Genomic DNA, 21304 nt, shown 5'->3' with positions numbered 1-21304 from the left:
CGGCATGTCCTGGCCGAGGCCTATCAAGGCCTGGTCTCGTCCTGGCCGGAGCCAGGACGCTAGTCCATGTACCAGACGCGTTCTAGACGTGTCTGGTACTGGACCGGACCAGCACTAGGTGTCTCGGACTAGTCCGAGACACCCAGAACCTCCCAGACGCGTCTTCAAGACGCGTCTGGTCGAGTGCTCTGGACGCGTCCTAGACGCGTCCAGGAAGCTCCTTCGCAGCTGCTGGTCGCGTCTTAGACGCGACCTGGACGCGTCTTCAAGACGCGTCCTTAGTAGCTGCTCTGGACGCGTCTTCAAGACGCGTCCAGAAGCTTCTGTCGCAGCTGCTGGTCGCGTCTTCAAGACGCGTCTCAGCAGCTGCTCTGGACGCGTCCAGAGGACGCATCCAGGAGCTTCTGGTCCGGCCAGGAAGCTTCCTGGCCGGACACTAGGGTTTTTCAAAACCCTAGTTTCCAAAAAAAAAAAATTTTCTTATGCAACTTTAAGTTGCTATTTTCCAATTTTAAAACTTTTCTTAAATTTTTGAAATTCCTTTTAGAACACTTCTAAAATTTTTCAAAACTTTTAGAAACTTTTTAAATTTTTCCAAATTTGTTTTGAGAGTTTCCCAAACTCAAAACTACTCTTTTTAGAACACTTCTAAAATTCCAAATCTTTGTTTTTCAAAAGTTTCCAAAATTTAAAAAACAACTCTTAATCAAACCAATTTTGGATCAAAATCTAGGTTTTTGAAATTTTTCAAAGAACAATTTTGAAATCAATTTGAAAAATCTTTGAATCCAATTCATAATTAAACAAATTTTATGTTTAAAACCTTTTTAAATATAACTATCAACATAATCAAGCATGGATTAGTTTGAAATTCAATGAAATTGAGTCTTTTAAAACACTTTTAATCATCAATTTGATTCTCAATTTGAAAATTTATTGAATCCTATCAAATTATGAGTTTAAAATACTTTTAAAAACATCTTTTAAAATACTTTTATAAACTCAATTTTCAAACTATTAAGCATATTAATTAGTTCGATTCTTAGCAAAAACTAGTTAATGGCAAGAGGCTCTGACGCCACTGTAGGGATTTATACCCTTCTACTAGTGTTTATAGCGGAAATATGACATCTAATGTCTACACTAGTATTCCCAGGATCACATGCAAAACTAGTAATTAATCTAATGGAGATAGTAGATTACCTTAATCGCTTCTCCCTCGAACTAGTTGAATTGATTGAAGAAGACCAAGAGCTTCAAGTGTAGCTCCTCTACTTGGGACACGAGCAATCAATTTGATCTCCCACCTTGTTGTATAGCTAGCACACCAATGGTGGTTGGAAAAGAAGAACACCTTCTTTTTTACTAGATTGATAGTAATGGGAATTAGCTCACTTTCTCCTCTCTACTTGATGTGGTAGAGTAAGAAAGCTTAGAGAGAAATTCCACACCTTATTCTCTGCCCTAGAGTGTTTATATAGAACCCTAATAAGAATCCACCTCCTTTTAGGTTTCCTAAAACACCCTTTAGAATAAGATTTAGGGAAATAGTCGAAAATAGCAACTATTGGTATTTTCTCAATTCCCTAAGGAGGAGGTGCCCAAACACCACGAAAATTTGCAGATATAATGTTTATTATATCAGAAACTAACCCTCCAAAATTCAGCCCAATCCGAGTCCTAGAAGTACCCGAACCGGTCTAGGCCCAAAAACCCTGTTTTTGGCCCTTTTGTACTATCTTTGCCTAATTCCTTTTTAGGCCTATGAGATATGTTTATGGGACACTCCCATGATTATATCTCACTCCCACTAGTCATATCCTAGATCAATTTGTCACTCTTATGTGTAACCCGTTGTAGGATCCGATCGAAGTTAGCCGCGAATTACTTCGTAATTCGACGATCGTAGTTGGTCTCTAGCTACAACTCTACGATCCCTAAATCAATCGGACTTGATGATCTTCCACATCAATTATCCTATCCGACAAATTGTTCGCATTGTCACCTTGGTCGAAGGGCATCTCCTTCAACTCCTTCAATTAGTATATGTTAAGACATTTTGGTTGTGTACATACATTCTGTGTTTGTTTGAAACATGTGGGTGTCTAATACAAAACATAACAAATTTTGCAGATTACAAAGATGGTGAAAACAAACACAAAGAAAGGAGATGGTCCTAAAAAAAGACAACAGACGCCAGTGAGGGCTAGCCCTAGGAAGAGGGCTGCTGAAGAGCCATCCTCTGCTGGGCCTAGCAAAAAAGGCAAAAAAGTTGCTAGTCCTCAACAAGCAAAGGTATGTTATTGTATACACATCTTTGACAATGTCCTGTAATTAATGTTTGTGCTCTGACATTCCATATAATGGTTTCGCATATTTGTTCGTGTGTTGTCATTCTGTAAAATGTTGCTTCAATTAGTGATCTTTCATTATTGTGTATACCATCATTGGCCTAGTCTTATTGTGTACACACATTCCAAAATGATCTGCCATTATTTATAGTGATGTAGCATTCAGTGTAGTGTTGGACATTTTGTTGAATGCCCTGACATATCTGTTACTGATTGTGTGTAGCATCGAGGGTATACTTCGAAGACGAGAGAGCCCAAGGTGGAGCCTCAACCAAAACCAACAGAGGCTAGGGAGCAGAAAAAGAAAGCTGCTTTTAATTACAAATGTAATTTAAAAGCAGTTTTTAAGGTGGCCCGGGAATCAATGATGGATATTAGGGACGAGCAATAGAAGATGTTGCTTGCTTCACCCTTCGGGGCCTTCTTTAAAGCAGTGACCAGTAATACTTTCCGAAAAGAGAATGTGATGGAGAAGCCTAACAAAGCCATCTATGATCTGCTCTACTGCTACGACAAACAGAGGCAAGCCTTCAACATCGGAGGGAAGATGATTGAGTTCACTCCCGGAGATGTTGCTTTGTTGTTGGGAGTCCCCATGGAAGGACAGGTTTACGAAGCATTCCCCACAAATGTCACCATAGATGTGGCTAAGGACCAGTTTCTTAGCAAGTATTTCAAAGATTGTATTGTAGAGGGGAAGTCTGCATCGTTTGGGGGCCCGAGCATCGAAAGGGCATTGAGTGTGGCTGCCAGAACAAAGGCTCCTGTCATTGAGTTCTTGAAACTCTGGATCATGTACATGGCAGCAACCTTCCTCTTTGCTTCAGCGGCCGGCTCCTCGGTGGTCGGGACTTTTTATCACAATCTCCAAACGGAGAGAATGATAAATAGAGTTTCATGGCCGAGAGCTATTCACTCCTACATGATGGAGAGAATCAACAAGCACTCGGAAGACCCGACCAAAGCTTTAGGCTGCCTGACTCTGCTGCCCGTAAGTTTTCCTGATCATGCACTTAAATGCTTCATAAATTCTTATAATGATAAAAGTCATAGTAGTTTGCTATGACATTCTCTAATATGTTTCATCATTAACTTGGGGTACTTATCTAATGCTGAAACATTTTGCAGAATGTTTGGGAATTTTATAAAATGTTATTCCATCCTAGTGATGATACAAAAAAACACTTCTGACTTAAGATTGTTTAATTTATTTGCAGTACTGGTATTGCATGCACACCAGGATCCATGAGGACCTGGTAGGAGAAGTAGGGGTAAGTCCTAGAATAGCTCGATGGATGATCGAGCCATTCTTCCTTAAGGGACTGGAAGAAGAGCTGAAAAGCATTTCAGAGGAGCAGGTAATTTGTTTTAACATTTCTTATAATGTCTCTGTGATTTGATGAAATGTTCCAACATAACTGAATTCTGAGTGACATTGTGTGAAATGTTGGAGCATTTTCATGCATTTTTACACATTTAATTAAATGTATGCATTTTTTTGGGAGGTGTTGAGATAATAACCATATGTATCCCTCCTTGTAGGTGAAGGTGGAGTTGGTGCCCGAGTCTGTTGAAGAGGAAGAGTTGTTAAAGTTCACTGAGAGGGTGGTGGTGGAGATGAATGATGAGGAAGTAGAAAAGTTGAAGGAGGAAGTTGAGAGGTTGAGAGAAGAGAATGTGTTGGTTAAGAGAGAGAATGAGATGGTTAAGAGAGAGAGAGAAGTATTAAGAGAGGAATTGGAGAGGATGAAGAGAGAGAGAGGAGAGAAGAATGATGTTTTGGAATTTGATTTTGGTGTCGGATGGGAGGTGGATGTTCGAGACGAGGTGATTGGTCGAGATGAGGTGATTGGTGGAGAGGAGGTGGAGGGTGGGGAGGTTAGACAAAAGGTGGAAAGTGGAGATGGTGGAGAGAAGATAGTGGAGCAGGAAGTAGCCCCAAAAAAACCGGAACAAGTAAACGTAGAAGCCCGCAACGAAAAAGAAAGTGATGTCGAAGCCCTAACTGGACAAGCAGAAATAGACAATAAGGGTAAGAAGGCAATTTCTGATGAGTTGGTAAAGGGTCAAACTTCAGGGGAGGGGCAAAACCAGGAGCAGACAGAGAGCCAAGTTGCTGGGTCAAGTGAGTAAATGCTCACGCTATTCTTTACTTCTGTTGACATTCTTGTCTTTGATTGAAGAGAAGTTCGAAATGTTGAAACAAATACCAGAATGCTTCAACATTTAACATTATGTTTTTAAATCAGGCTACATTTATAAAAGAAATGAATATTGCTTTTTTAGATTTAATTTGGTTTTATTTCTAGTTTATTTTATTTTTAACCAACGTATTAACTTGTGTGGAATCATTCTATCTTCTCTGAAATTCTTACTTACTTGTCAGATGATTGGTATGAACATAAATTGTTCCGCCATCGTTACAAGTTTTTTGATAAACGGTAAGTAAAAGAGTTCTATCGTACTCCCACGATGTCTTTTACTACGACAATTGAAGACTGTCTTTTACCACGAACGACAGTAGAGTGGTCGGCTAAGTAATAAATAAGAAACAAACAAGTAAGTGTTCTTCTCCGCATAAATACGTAAAATGTTAGAACATCCGTGATAACGTTTATATATATTGATCAAGAATTGGAGAATGATTTTTGTTAAGATTTGGTTTTCTATCGAATGTTGACTAGTTAAACGTGTGGTGGTGGGAACAGGTGAAAAGCAATTTGCAAGTTTTTTGAATGTAAGTGAAAAAGAGACGGAAGAACTTGACTTTCAGCTGACTTGGCCTTCAGCTTTCTTTTCAGAGGTTTGTGAGGTGGCCAAAGAATATGAAAACTACGAGATCGTGGAGAATGAAAGTTCTTCGGAAGACGATTTTGTAGATAAGCCAAAGGTTGAAATGGCTGAAGTTGTTGAAACGAAAGAGAAAAACAAACAAAACTCTTTGGTTAAGAGGGTTAAAACTCAGCCACGAACCCGAACTATGACCGAGAAAGCAAAGCAACTCGAGAAAAAAAAACAATTAATGTAGAAGACATTGTAGAGTTGGGAGCCGGAAGGTCGGAAGAGGAGAAAGGTGAGAAGCTTGGAAACTGGAGAAGAAGCCCAGTCTGGAAGAATGTGAAGGAACAAGAAAAGGGTCTGTTGGAAGAATTCCTCAGGAAAAGTGACAAAAGGTACGAGTAGGTTACTGTAATGTTCATGCAGTCACAATAATGTTTGAGCATTACTGTAGGTGTTGCATCATTTATATTCGCTTACTGTAATGCCATAGCATTCCATGAAATTTCCTAACATTAGATAAGGTGACATTGTTTATTCCAAATATTGCAGTACGAAGGTCTGGTTTAGTGACGGCATTAACGACATATGTGGGAAGCAGCTCGATATGTTGATGATGAATCTCGAATGCGATTCACAAATAATTAACTGGGCGAGTTCCTTCGTCACTAATCACAAGGAATTGAAAGAAAAGTGTGTGCTATGCCTCACATCCGAGATCTATGTAAGTTAAGTGATTAGAATGTTTTCCTATCGTCATCTTTTATATGAGTGAACATTTTGATAACTTTGTGTTTGTTCTACAGACAATGATAAAGTCCGAGGTCAACCAAGCTTCCATCGAACAAATGCTCAACCGTACGTTTAGTAATAATGTTGGGAAACCGGAAATATTATTTGTGTGTGCACCAATCTGCCAACCAACAACGGGAGACGCAGCAAGGGGGGGCACTGGACACTCTTGATATATAATGTATTTCTCCATCGGTGGACCCATTATGATTCGATGTCATTCGATAAGAAGATGGCCAAGGAGTGTTTCGAAAATGCCAGGGAGTACGCGGCATATCTGGAGGATGTAATGGAAGAGGTGGGATTCACAATGTTTGGAACCCAACAAAAATATGCAGATGTTCTTGGGGAGCTAGAATTCCCTACTCAGGGAGAAAAGTAAGTGTTTTCACTCTTTATTTGTTCAAACATTATGATGCATGGTTGGATTTGTTTGAAATTGTTCCAACATTCCGCGAAATGTTGGCGCAATAACTTTTTATGTAGTATCATTTAACATTATGTTTCAGTATTGTCTGCGACTGTGGAAACATTATTGGTTATGCTTTAACATTTCATTTGTGTCTTGAACAGCCCGGATTGCGGTATGTTCGTAATTCTGAAAATTGAAGAGCTCGTGGAAGACTGCATGACAAAAGGACCCAAACAGCGTACACAAAACCCAGATTGGGTTTCCCTGGCACAAAGGAAGAGGGCTAAGCTCACCCACAACATTTTGAAGGAGAATACGATATCTTGGAGGATGGCCCGAGCTTGAAAGTGTGGTTGCCCCGACATATGTTTTTTTTGTAAAGGATCTTTTAATCAAAAATGAAGTAGTTGTTCAGGTAACGGGTTATGTTCATATCACTAAACCCGAAACGACTTCATTCTTGATTATATTACAAACAAATATGGTTTGTAAATTATTTTGGGATGTTAACAACATACAATGATTTTGGATGGGATATTTATGTTAAAACAATATCAAGTAAATTTGAATATATTATTATTTTTCTTCAACAACATGTGTGACATGCATTGTCCCCTTAGAGTTTATTTCAGGGAAGAACATACACAGACATGTTAGAACATTCCTTTTATTGCTGGGACATATTGACAAATGTCTTGAGAAATATGTAATTATGTTCCTTCATTAATGAGAATGTATTCAAAAAACTTCATAATGTTGACACATTGTAAATAATAGCTAGACATGTAAGGATTCATTCACTGAACATTTTGTAGAATGTTATAACATATTCACAAGAGAAAAAAATATGTACTAAATACCAAAAGATTTTACTAAAACATTCAACACAATGTACAGACAGTCTGTTACATGTTGAGACATACCGTTGAATGTTAAAGCATTTAGAAAAATGAGAACTACAGTTGGGCTCGACATGTTGCACTGTTGTGATAAGCGGGTTGGTTGCACCTGCGACATATTCTTTTCCTCCTGGTAACATCTCCGGAACTCTGCAACTGTGTTGTACGTGGTCTCCCTGGTGCCCTTTTAACTAGTGGAGGAAGGGTCTTGGTTAATGGATCAAAAGTATAGGGTTCGTCAAAATTTGGAACGGGGTAAACACAATGTTGGTATGTGTTTCTGTAAGCCTCCACCGTCCAGACCGGATCGTAAAAACATGTACTATCACCTCGAGTCTTGTTGATGCATAACATTGCATGTTGACACGGAAGCGAATCTGCTTGCCAACGCCGACAAGAACATGTGAGAGTACCAAGATTTACGGAATGGCGTGGAGTCGAATATACTTCATAAATAAGTGGGGCTGCCTCGACGTATCTCCAAGTCTCCGCAACTTTGTATTTCGCTTGTTGCTCCAAGTTAATGGATGGGCAAAGAAATGTATTCCATCCAATAGCGGCGTCTCTATGCTTTCTCATCTTGTTCATAATCTTCTGTCTTATGGCATCCAACAATCCTGTAATAGAGAGAACGCGGGCTTTCTTTACCATGTTGTTGAAGCTCTCAGACAGTTGGGAACTGATGGCGCCATACCTGTAAGAAAACATTATAACGACTGTCACAACATTTTCAGTAATGCTTAAAATAAATCACGTGGTGTTAGAACAGTGCACTAAATGTTGTAACATGTCTTAGAATGCCGGAACACTAGAAAGAATGCCCTTCCATAACAGAAGATATGATTAAATGTGAAAAAATAACTGAAAAAGAGAAAACAAAATACCTGTCCCCTGGGAAAAAGGAATCTGCCCATGATTCGGGATTAAGGGATTGGAAAAACCTCTCCACATTGGTTCCACCCATCTCAACCATTTGTTCAATGGTTACGTGATACTCGCTCTCGGGTAATGCCTGTGCCGCCGTAAACATAAGACTCTGAAAATAACGAGACTGGCGCGCCCCGTTACGTATTCTCAAGTTCAGATTACATCGTAAGTGCCAAGCACAGAATGAGTGGTGAGCGGTGGGAAAAACATTCTTCACGCCTTTTAGAATTCCAGCATGTCTATCCGAAATAAAGGTGTAACGTTTTATCGGATCCACCACTAATTTCAAATTTTGCAGAAACCAATCCCAATTATGATCATTCTCAATGTCCACAACTGCGTAAGCAATGAGGAAAAGACCTAACAAGAAAAAAAAATAAATACAAAATTAGTTCTGTTGATTCATAAAGCAATATTGCATAAGCATTTGATGAAATGTCCGAACATACTTAAGAATGAGGAATGACATCAATAAATGACGCAGCAACTAACTGTATGCCGCGTCATTGTAGATCATGTTCTTAACATTTTGTCAGGTGTTAGCAAGAACATTAGAATGTTAACGTAAGATGTGAAAATGAAAACATACCGTCGTTTCCGTCCTTGGTAACCGCAGCTAAAATGCAGCCATTAAAACGAGTTTTGGCGAATGTTCCATCAATATAGATCACAGGGCGACAGTGTTGAAACCCAAGGATAGATGCGTGAAGGGCAATAAAAACTCGAACAAATCTGTTGGTAGTGGGTTCGATTTGCAAATCAATTATGCTATTGGGATTAGTAGTCGCCAAAGCATCTACGTACCACTTCAACTTTGCATAGGAATCACCTTCCTGCCCAAATACTTTGTCCATGGCTACCTTCTTACCACCGTAAGAAAAATAATAGCTCAATTCAACACCGTAATCGTCTTGAAACTTTTCTTTAACTTCAGCCGTACTCCAATTTGGGTGTTTTCTGATGTCTTCATCCATTAGGCTGCCAACAAGTTTAATAGACAACTTGGGATCCGCAGGTTTGAGAACAACATCGAGACAATCGTGTTTCGGTTCGTACTCTTTCAACACAAACACAGATTTACATCCCAATGGTGCAACCCCGTGGACTCTCCAATTACATCCGGGTTTGGAACAAACGGCAGTCACACGACCTGGTTCATTCTTGATATATTTGTAGTTGTTCTTGGTTGCAATGGTATATCGACCGAGAGCGTGTCGAAAAGCTTTGACACCACCGGGAAATATTTGCCCAATCTCCGTAAATACGTCGCCCAATGAGTCACATACTAACTTCTTGTCATTATTTTGAGATGTAGAAAGTGACCTTTCAGTTTCCATACTGCAAATTTGAATAAAATGTTATGAAAGTATCATCAAATGTCTTAACAGGTTAACAAATGTTACAAGCAAACTGGAAATGTTGTAGCATGTCGGTGAATGTTCACACATTCCTTTAAATGTCCCAAAAACTGGAATAATGTTTTACCTTGGTAAAAAATGTTTGCGTTTATGTTAAATTGCAAATTAACTGGGAAAATGGTGACATTTAAGAGAATTTATTAACAAATAATACCGACCTGTTAACATTTACCACAATGTTGTACAAATGTACACAATGTTAACACAAACTGTAAAGTTTTGTTACAAAAACAGGAAAGGTTTAGAGAAAATAACCAATAAACTATACGGACACATCAAGAAATGAACGTACAAACAAGAAATATGTGATAAAATCATATAGTCCACACTGCAATGCCTGATCATTTCATAAAATGATGATCACAGTAAACATTGTATAGCATTGCAACAAATTTGTTAACACATTATAAAGTTAGGTTAACATTTGACAAAATGTTTGCAAAAGCTGAACAATGAAAGTACAAAAACAGAAGTTGAGAGAAAAAACCCTAAACTGTACGGACAAATCATAAACATTGGGCACAAACCAGAAACTAATCATCAGAAAAGAAGGATGAACAAATAATAAAAAGTTACCTGGTTTTATAGAAGAAGAAGATGATGACTGAAGATTCTACAGAGAAGAAGATGATGACTGAAGCTGATGACTGAAGCTGATGACTGAACCACGAAAAGGTGAAAAAGGTTATCTCTCTCGGGAGGTTTTTCAGCCAGAAGAAGATGATGAATGAATGAAGGTGGAATAGATTAGAGATGATGAATGAAGGTGGAACTATTCACGTCTGGGCTTCGGCTTCTATAGTAAACAGAGAAGAAGATGATGAATGAAGGAGCAAAGTAAGGTCTACAGAGAAGAAGATGATGAATGAAGGTGGAATAGATTGAAGAGATGGCCGGTGAGGTTGGAGAGAGAAAAGAGAGAAGAGGGTTTGGTGTTGGGCGGTGAGGTAGAGAGAGAAAGATACCCAGATTATGGAGAAAGAGAGATATTTTGGAGAGATAAAATTTTGGTTTCTAAAAGGAGGGAGTTGTTGGATATATATAGGAGGGCAAAAGAGGGAATAGAAGAAACCATTAGGTCTTAGAGATACAAGTTGGGGAGAGATGGAGCATAGGGATGTGTATTTGGGTTTGATATGAGTTATTATTTGATTATTGGGTTTTGGGTGAGATAATAAACCTTGTTGGGTTTTTTTTTTTGTATTTGGGCCCAAAATTTGGACCTTTCATCAAAATTATCTTTTTATTAGTCTTTTACAACACCTTACTTAAAAAAAACTTGTTTTTGTCTCTTTGCAACTAGTATGTGTTGTAATCTCTTTCATTTTCCTTGTATCATCACTTTTTTCTTGTTCTTTCTTCTTCTACTTGTCTTTGTAAAAATGTTAGGTTCCGCATAACTCGCGCTGATTGACGACATGGCTGGAAAATGTTAGGCGAAATCTTATTTCACCTCTCATAGAGATCCCTCACCATGGCATTGTCAGAACCTGTAGAGAGATCATGAGTTTGAAAGGAAGGTTGCGAGACTGATACAGACCACATATATATAGAGGTCTAATAGAGCAGCGGACATATTAGCAAATTTCACTGAGGAATTTAGAAAAATATTGCAAGAAGATAACTAAGGAAGGAAAATCGTAGATCCGACCAATATATTATACTGATAATTAAACATAACTATTATAAACACATAAAACCACCTCATATTTGCAGTACAAAAATATTAGCAGTTAGATAAGTTAACATGTCGCGAATCATATTGTTAATCACACCACTACATTGATTAGTTTGAAAAATTGATTTAACTACTCACATTAAAAAAAGAAGTAATTATAACTATAAAATCCCAATTTTACAACAGGGTAGCTCGAAATATAAAAACTTTACAGACAAAACTAACAAACCCAAATATTTACTCTCTAAAAGATCCTAAATCAACTCTTAGAATTACTAAATTTCACCCTCAAACTTGCCTATCTAAAAAACTCTCAACACAAAATATCTAACATTACATCAATTTAATTTTTTGATTAGAAACCCTTCAAAATATGTTCATGATTTTGGTTAAGATTTGAGGAAGAAACTAAACTCGGATGAATTTTCTTCTTAGTCTTTTCCAGCATCTTACTTACAAAACTTGGTTTTCTTTCTTTGCAACTAACTTTTGTGGTAATCTCTTCTGTTTTCTTTTTATAATTACTTTTCCCCTCTTCTTTCATCTTAATCTTCTCTCTATACTGTTTTTGTAACATGTAAGGGTGGGCGTAACTAGCTCCGATCGATGTCATGGACGGAAAATAATCAAGGGAAAGAAAATGGTCAGAGGGTGTTGTATAAAAAGAAGAAGTTTTATAAGCTTGTGTATTGAGAATGAAAGCAGAGGAATTTATAGGTAAAATTGGTTGTCTTTGGGGCAAAGGGATGGCTTATCTTTTCTTTATTGACTTTACATAATGCTAAGTTGGGTTTTTTAATGATAAAAGAAAATATTTTTTTATTTTTATTAGTTTTCACTTTTCAGTACTTAGAATCTAGTGAAGATACTTCAACAAAAAAAAAAAAAAAAAAAAAGAATCTAGTGAAGATGAGAAAGATTTATAGTGGGGACATAAAATAAATATATTGCACATCCTTTATGTGGTTCTTATTGTATAAGAGAAAAAACCCTTATGCCATATTTGAATATAATTGTTAGACGGAAACTTAAAGATATTTGATTTGATCTAATGGTAGAGATCCATAGATATGTTAAATAATTATGGATTCAGATAGTTGGATCTTGGTCGACATGTGAAAATAGGACTTTTGCTAAACCGTGTGCTACTACTGTATTAGTTTCATGCGAGAAGTGGAAAAGTAGAATTTTTCCATAGTCCGCATCATCTCTTTGATTTCTCGTTAAACAAAAAAAAATCTCTTTGATTTCTCATATGACAATGTGAAACGTCACAACTATCTATCAATATCCATGTTGTATCATGCGAGAAGATTTTGAACATCAAATCAGCATGATTGGCAAAGTTATAGTCTTTCACGTGTCAGGGTGCACCTTGAAAACGTATGACACGATAATGTACATTGGTTCCTAGAAAATATATATCCAAATATGAAAAATGTGTAGTTCATATATTTTCATATCCGGGTGGTTCAATATGAGCCATGGGATCTTGAATTACAGGACAGTCCTAGAGATTGATACATCATAACTTTAGAATGATCATAAAATCCAAGGGTTATTCCTATGACACTTAATTGTGTATGTGTATAGATAAGTCTTGAACTTTAGGCCAACAACTTGGTGGTGGAGCCCTATTATATTGTAAAAGTGTAAAGATATTGTGAATGGGAGTGAGTTGGTTTACTTTTGGGATATGATAAAGTTGTTTAATCGTTCTTTATTAGATTTAGATTACAGTTATCCATACCCCATTTTGATCTAGTGGGTTGAAAAATTAGAATCTAATCGTGAAAGAGAGAATCCTTTGCCAAACAAGATCAAATCAATTTTGATGTGATGGCATTACTTTTATCAAAATTCAAAAGGGCTAATCCCCAAACATTGGACCAGTGTGTTGGTATCTTTTTTTTTTAGTTTAACTAATAAGTTTTTTAACCAGTTAATCTGGGGAGGACGATAAAATCACATTTTCATTTTATATATTTCCTGTTTCAAAAACAAGAAAACGAGACGAGTAAAAACCAAAGAGAATGCAGAGATGGGAGCTTTTTCTTCGCTCAATGAGCACAAGACTTCTAGCCCTCTCCCTCTTTTGTTCATGGCGGAGGAGAGGATCGTCTACCCTTGTTTGGAGAAGGAAAACGGACCAACCCTCACCTCACTTCCATATTTTCGTTGTTTCAGTTAGAATTTCAACTCATAGGAGGGACAATAGAGTATGAAATGGCAAAGTTAAAAACAGGAAAATATAAGTTAACAACTAACTAACAATACATTCAAAGTTTTGGTCAAATTTGACGCGCCATCTTGGAGTGGAATTAAATCAATTTAGAAATTGACACAGGAAAAAAATGGAATCCGCATAAAAGTATCTCAAATTCAGAAGCTAAAATAGCCCCTGATTTTGTGGAGACCAATTAATTTAGGAAAGGAAGGTTCCGAAACTTTGTCAAACTTATTTTCATGGGTGCAGGTATTTGGAGACTATCCCTGACTGCAGCAGTCAGGACTAGATTTTCTGAAATTTCCAAAAGGTTATAGTCATCGAGTAACAAATAGCTTAGTGGTAAAGTGCTTACCTCACAAACGTGTGGTCTTAACTTCAAGTCCCTGTTAAGTGCACTCATTCAGTCATTTGTTCTTTTGGGCTTATGCTTTTAATTTCAAGTTCTTCTAATTAATTTTTTGAGATTTTTTCCTTTAAACTTTCAAGTAGATCTATGTTTTCAGGTAAATTAAGAGTGTTGAGAGTTGTAGTTTAGTACTTCACAATTTGATTTGTATTCGGAGCTTCAATTCTCCTAAGATACGATTTTTCTTGTAAAACTTAAAACGCATAACTACTAGGAAGAAATAATTTAAAAAGAATAGGGAGATTTTAAAAGGCCTCCCCATTTTTGTTAAAAGGCCTCCCCATGGTTTCGTTGACTTAGTAAAAAACCTTTGACTTAGCTTGGTTAAAGGGCCCCCCTCTTTGAATGGGTGAAAAAAACCCCTTTAAAGGTGTATTTCACCCACATCATTTGACCACGCCACGTCATCACCTTCTCCGGCAAGGTCGCCGGCCGGCCAAATTTCCGGCCGGCGACCTTCAATCTAAAAAAAAAAAAATTTTTTTTTTTTTCTTTCTCTCCTCTCTCTCTCTCTCTCTAAGAACTCCGGCGAAGGAACCCTTCGCCGGAGTTCGTCTGTTCGTGAGAACAGATCTGTTCTCACGAACAGACCTCTGTTCGTGAGAACAGAGCTGTTCTCACGAACAGTCCTCTGTTCTCACGAACAGTCCTCTGTTCGTGAGAACAGAGCTGTTCTCACGAACAGACCTCTGTTCGTGAGAACAGATCTGTTCTCACGAACAGTCCTCTGTTCGTGAGAACAGATCTGTTCTCACGAACAGAGGAACTCCGGCGAAGGGTTCCTTCGCCGGAGTTCTTAGAGAGAGAGAGAGAGGAGAGAAAGAAAAAAAAAAAAAATTTGAAGGTCGCCGGCCGGAAGTTTGGCCGGCCGGCGACCTTGCCGGAGAAGATGATGATGTGGCGTGGTCAACATCACCGGTCTTGGGTTAAGTTTGACCTAACGGCGTTAACTTTGCTGTTAGGTCAAATATTGATGAAGGAGGTGCTCTTTTGTAGAGGGGGCCCTATAACCAAATGGGTCATAAAGAGAGGCGCTTTTAGCGGGGAGGCCTTTTAACAAAAACGGGGGGGCCTTTTAAAATTTCCCAAAAGAATAATACTAATCACTAGTATATATTTGCATTGTAATATTTATTAAGATCTATCAAGACTAATAAAAAATAGTACTAAATTTCATAGAGATACGTGCGGAGATCAATTTTGACAACTTCTAATTTTTTTATCATGGAGTTTGACTTTATTTGCTCCCGCTGCATTAGTTATTTTAAGCCCTAATTAAAACTATAGGCCGTTTATGAAATAAAACTGTAGTACATTTACCATGGATTCGTAAGAATGACAAAATTAAATTAGCGATAATCTTTGCAGTTTAAATCATTGTTAAGAAATCTATTATTCTTAAGGTTAATAAAAGTTCTAGCGTTCTAAATTATCGAGTGGCCTATGGCGAAAAATATTAGGATAGATGCTCGTTGATTAACTTAGTTAACAAATTGTAAAATATTAGGTTAATAAAACAGAAGGGAAAACGATGACTGGGACAAACATCCTTTTTTAATAAGGGATATTGTCTAGAAGCCCTTCTCAAAATTTAAAATATAGTCCTTCGTAGAAATAAAGTTACCTATTTAAAAAACAATAATCGTTTCCTTCTTAGAAATAAAATAACTAATTTAAGAAAAAAAAAAAAGAAACAAAATAAATTTCAAGGGTTAAAAATAGAAATTAAAATCTCTCTCTCAATAAAATAATAACTAATTAAAGAGAAAAGAAACAAAAAAGTAATACAAAAAAATAATAACTACGTAATAAAAATCTCTCTGTCTCAATAAAATATAACAATAAATTTCGTAACATTTGATTGATACAAGTGTCTGTGCCCTAGGGCACGGGATATACCCTAGTACTAAAAAATACGTCTTCCAAACAATAGTTCTACAAGATAAAATATTCTTTTCGACCGTTTGTTTTATTGCAATTTTAGGCTAGTCAGGTGTAATTTTAAATCCTAACTCCGCCCTGGCTTGTTTTTTTCCTTAATTTTAAGATGAAAAACTATAACTCCATCTAACTAGCTCCTTGGTGGTGGTCTCCATTTATAGTAGAAAAGAGAATACATTTGAATTGAAGAGAAAAAAATATTTATTGTTAAGCTTTAGTATGTCCTAGAAGTTAAACTATAGCGGTTCACCATCCTTAGGTGCATCGGTTGGACACCCCTCGTAAGCCCATGAGGTGGTGAGATCGAGTCTCGGTGGAAGCAGTTTGTCATGAAGATGTATCCCATTTAATTTAGGCAATATATAAAGCAAATAATGCTCATCACATCTTCATGATGTATCAATGTCTTGTAACGACTAACGTTGATCGTAGTCGATTTCTCAAAAAAAAAAAAATTTAATTAGAACGATAGACAAATAGAGGACCAAATTTTTTTTTTTATTATTATTTTTTTTAGATAAACCAGAACTTTCACTCATATGTAGGAATTAAATCCAATACATTACATAGTTTGTAAACTTTTGACTCCTTTAATTACAATATGGATTTACTATCGTAAATTACAACACGAAACTTACAAAAATAAAGACAACATGAAGGTAAAGGAGTACAATATTGCAAAAACAAAATAAAAAGACTCTAAAGGTTACAAAATAAAAAGATCTTAAAGATCACAAATGAGAGGACCCTAAGTAGGGGTTATTCGTTCAGAACTTTATTTAGATCTTCAAAGTTCTTAAGACCTTTGAAGTTTGGCGTTATTGGTTTCGACCTTTTTTTTAAGAGCTTCGAAGTTCCGTGATATTTGTTCAGACCTTTATTTAAGAACTTTTAAGTTTTGTGTTATTGGTTCAGATCCTTTTTTAAGAGCGTGTTATCAATTTTTTATGAGAAATTGAGAACTTTTAATCAAAGATCTGGCCTAGGAAAAGTGTGACCGAATTACAGTTTCATCAAAAACACCACCAAATTTCTCGGAGAAGGATTTATGAATGTCACTGGAGACATTGACATTTGATCCCTAAAGATGAAGGTTGAGTGATTTAATAACTTTATCTTCTTATTGTTAATGTCAGTGGCGTGGCTGAGATTTCGGGAGCCCGGTGCGAAATTGTGATCGGGGCCCTTTATATCGCGATATGAAAATAAAATAAAATCATACACCCTAAATAATTATCGAAACTAAATTTGTTGTAATTATTGTAAGTATTCAAAATAAATTTGTTGGAAAATTTTTTAAGTATTAAATCTCAAGAGCTTAAAATTTCATTAAAATTGTTGTAATGATCGGAAAATAATAGTATTCATACAACAAACTAAGTTGACTATTTTTGCTTAAATATCAATACAAAAACAAAATGATTTTTTTTTTTCAATTTGATAGAGAAAAATACCTAAACCCTATGGAGAAAAAGAAAAATTGAAACATCAAATATTTAGTTTTGATATTGGGAAATGATAGAGTGACTTAGAAATTGGTACTTAGAGGGTGACATATTTCCTCATTTAGAAATAAAAGCGGTCCCCACCGTAGTCAAACTTTGAAAAAACCTTGTCTTTTAGTGATTCCACATCAGCTGGGCACTAAAATGCCCAAAAAATTTGGGCTCTCTAGCATCTCCCTTTGATATTTTCGTTTGGGTTCGTCATTTGTGGGGCCTACAAAATAATATATTTGAGTCTTTAAACAATAGAGCCCAAGTCAGTCTTTATGGCCCCATAAAACAAAAAACGAAACTGAACGTCCTGCAGGGAAATCGAACCCGCGACTTTCATGTAAGTAGTCAAGGACCAAACCAGCCGACCTAACTTGATTGTTGTTTTGAAGTAGCTTTCTCACTCTATATACAATTTCTCACTGTATATATACTTTTATATAAAACAAATTCAGAAAAAGGGGCCCTAAGGGGAGGGGGGCCCGGTGCGATCGCACCGCTCGCACCCCCTCACCCACGCCCCTGGTTAATGTATAATCTTCCTTCCTCCGTGATAGAAACTTCTTATCATCTACCATTGTGTTATTTTTTTTCTATTTATTCCTTGATGTTTCTCCATTCAGAACTGAAAACGATTTCTTCCCTACTTCCAAAAAAAAAAAGACCAAACTTTATTGTTAGGACCCAAATTGGATTTTTTCCTTGGCCGGTATAGGATTGGGAGTGAATTGGGAATTTGGTCGTCCATATAGAAGCGCCCCATATATCTTGTGTAAACATGGGTTCCCGCCAAATTTGATTCTTCAAAAACCTAAATTCAATTTAGAATTATGACAATACTTCTAAACCCTAAGTGCTTAAGCAAAGTGCCTTGAAATGAGTTTTCTTCTCACATTCCCCTCCAAAAATGTCTCAAAACAATCATCTTTATTCTCCTTCAGATTTCTATGTATCTATCCTCCAAACAAGTCTAAAAACCAGAGACCCATTTTCTGGAAAATCAATTCATGCTCAAATAATCAAATCTGGGTTACACTTCGGTGTGTTTTTGATGAACAATCTCATGAACTTTTACGCAAAATCCGGATTAATTTCTGATGCTAATAAACTGTTTGATGAAATGCCTCTGAGAAATAACTTTTCTTGGAACACAATTCTATCTGCTTATGCCAAACAAGGAAGTTTTGATAAAGCACGAGCTGTGTTTGAAGAAATGCCTGAAAGAGATTCTGTTTCTTGGACTGCCATGATTGTTGGTTATAATCAAATGGGTAAGTTTGAGAATGCAATTTCGATGTTTTTAGATATGGTTTCGGCGGGAATTCCACCTACCCAATTTACATTTACTAATATTCTTGCATCTTGTGCTTCTCTTGAAACTTTAAATATAGGGACGAAAGTTCACTCCTTTATTGTTAAACTAGGATTGAGTAGTTATATTCCAGTAGCGAATTCGTTGCTTAATATGTACTCTAAATCTGGTGATCCGAGAACGGCAAAAGCTGTTTTTGATAGGATGACGTTGAGGAGTACGTCGAGTTGGAACGCCATGATCTCATTGTATTCACAATCTGGAAGGCTAGATCTTGCTCTTGCCCAGTTCGATCAAATGTCGGAAAGAGATATTGTTTCGTGGAATTCTATGATTGCTGGCTATAATCAATGTGGGTTCGATCAAGAAGCATTGATTTTCTTCTCAAAAATGCTAAGAGACTCGAGCATAAAACCCGATAAGTTCACCTTAGCTAGCGTTCTATCAGCCTGTGCCAATCTTGAAATGTTGAAACCAGGAAAAGAAATTCATACTCACATTATTAGAACAATAGTTCATACTTGTGAGCCAGTCACGAATGCTTTGATCTCAATGTATTCTAGATCTGGTGGGGTCGAAATTGCTCGAAAAATTGTTGACAGAAGTATGGCTAGAAATCTAAATGTGATATCATTTACAGCTTTGCTTGATGGGTATGTTAAGATTGGAGATATAAGTCCTGCTAGAGAGATCTTCGATTCACTTAAAGAGCGCGATGTGGTTGCTTGGACAGCCATGATCGTGGGTTATGTTCAAAACGGATTAAATAACGAAGCAATAGAGCTTTTCAGGTCTCTGGTTAATGAAGGTCCAAAACCGAATAACTACACATTAGCTGCAATGTTAAGTGCTTGCTCTAGCTTAGCTTCGCTTGAACATGGAAAGCAGATTCACTCGACTGCATTAAGATTAGGGGAAGATTCATCAGTTTCTGTGACAAATGCGTTAATTAATATGTATTCTAAAGCTGGAAGTATCGAAAATGCGAGAAGGGTTTTCCATCTGGTTAGCTGGAAGAGAGATAATGTGTCATGGACCTCCATGATTATAGCTTTAGCTCAACATGGACTAGGACTAGAAGCTATTGAACTATTCGAAAAGATGCTAGCTTTAGAAGTTAGACCTGATCATATAACTTATGTCGGAGTCTTATCTGCATGTACCCATGCAGGATTGGTAGAACAAGGTCGGAGTTATTTCGATTTATTGCAGAATGTACATAAAATCGAACCAACTCTGAGTCATTATGCGTGCATGATCGATCTGTTTGGACGGGCTGGGTTATTGGAAGAAGCTCTTGATTTCATAGAGAAAATGCCGATAAAACCAGACGTTATAGCTTGGGGTTCACTTTTAAGCTCATGTAAGGTTCATAAAAACGCCGACTTAGCAGCAATTGCAGCAGAAAAGTTGTTAGTTATCGATCCAGAGAATAGTGGTGCTTATTCAGCTCTCGCTAATGTATATTCTGCAACTGGAAGATGGGAAGATGCAGCAAAAACAAGAAAGTTAATGAAAGATAGGGGAGTGAAGAAAGATAGAGGAGTTAGTTGGGTTCAAATCAAGAACAAAAATCATGTTTTCGGAGTTGAAGACGGATTACATCCAGAGAAAGACAAGATTTATAAGAAAATTGCAGAGCTTTGGAAGGAAATCAAGAAAATGGGATTTGTTCCAGACACCCAAGCAGTTTTACATGATCTAGATGAAGAGTTGAAGGAGGAGATACTAAGTCATCACAGTGAGAAGCTAGCAATAGCATTTGGGTTGATAAGTACACCAGAGAAAACAACATTGAGGATCATGAAAAACCTTAGAGTCTGCAATGACTGTCATTCGGCTATTAAGTTCATATCGAAGGTTGTCGCGAGAGAAATAGTTGTGAGAGATGTTACTCGTTTTCATCATTTCAAGAATGGGGTGTGTTCGTGCGGGGATTATTGGTAGGAAAGAGGTGTTACTACAGTTAGTGGTGAGTACGCGTTGAGAAAACGCATTAATGTGCTTATATGCCATGGGAAGGCGACAACTCTGAAGACGACGATACTCGTCAATGAACTTCTAGTATATGGAAATATTTATACTTCTTTCCACATACGAAAATATGAAATTCAGACTCATGTGACAGTGACAATCCTATGGTTGTTCAAGGACGCATTAAGGTATTATGTTGTATTTCCGATATCAAGGAAAATCCATTCCAGCGTCAAAGGAAGTACCTTCTGATGAATTTATGGAAAATATCACCTTGTAAAGTTATGGGACGTCAATTTTCGTTGTGGTCTCATAGCATCAATGACGTATTTATCTGTATTAATGGAGGGAAGGTAGCAAGAATTGAACCCACATCCTCATCTTGGAAGGCTAGTGGTTTTCATGGCTTTAGTGATTCCATGAAAGGCAATGTGGCCTTACTGACTTCATGATTCGTCTGCAAGCTACAAAAATCAGAGTGAGTGAAGGAATCTTTCAAGCTATCTACTACTGTAACAATTCTTCCAACTACTGTGTAATTCATATTTATACGAGTAATAACCAGAATTTATTTTAAGGTAGATGCCTTTGGTTTCGTGTTATAAATGCGACTAACAAACTTAAGAGAAGTAAATGTGTGTATTCAATGGATAACTGATCAGATCATATATGTCCTTATTTAATGCAAAC

General features: G+C 37.0%; 2 protein-coding genes across 2 annotated transcripts; both read left to right on the top strand.

Moving 5' to 3' along the window:
• The first annotated feature begins 3137 nt into the window (after positions 1-3137).
• On the top strand, positions 3138-4643 carry LOC147565065 (uncharacterized). Its single transcript, XM_086666427.1, has 3 exons — positions 3138-3342; positions 3569-3709; positions 3894-4643. The coding sequence occupies exons 1-3, from the start codon at positions 3145-3147 to the stop codon at positions 4482-4484; spliced, it is 930 nt and encodes a 309-aa protein (XP_086522553.1). The 5' UTR covers positions 3138-3144; the 3' UTR covers positions 4485-4643.
• A 13313-nt stretch (positions 4644-17956) lies between these two features.
• LOC147565064 (pentatricopeptide (PPR) repeat-containing protein) lies at positions 17957-21195 on the top strand. Its single transcript, XM_086651518.1, has one exon. It carries the CDS (start codon positions 18236-18238, stop codon positions 20585-20587), a length of 2352 nt encoding a protein of 783 aa, XP_086507644.1. The 5' UTR covers positions 17957-18235; the 3' UTR covers positions 20588-21195.
• Positions 21196-21304: the final 109 nt, after the last annotated feature.

The sequence above is a fragment of the Eschscholzia californica genome, unplaced genomic scaffold (assembly GCF_041429995.1).
Source record: "Eschscholzia californica isolate CP2 unplaced genomic scaffold, dmEscCali1.0.p SCAF_1, whole genome shotgun sequence".
NCBI classification, from domain to species: Eukaryota; Viridiplantae; Streptophyta; class Magnoliopsida; order Ranunculales; family Papaveraceae; genus Eschscholzia; species Eschscholzia californica.
The sequence above is the reverse complement of the archived record's forward strand: the minus strand, read 5'-3'. Positions and strand labels throughout refer to the sequence as shown.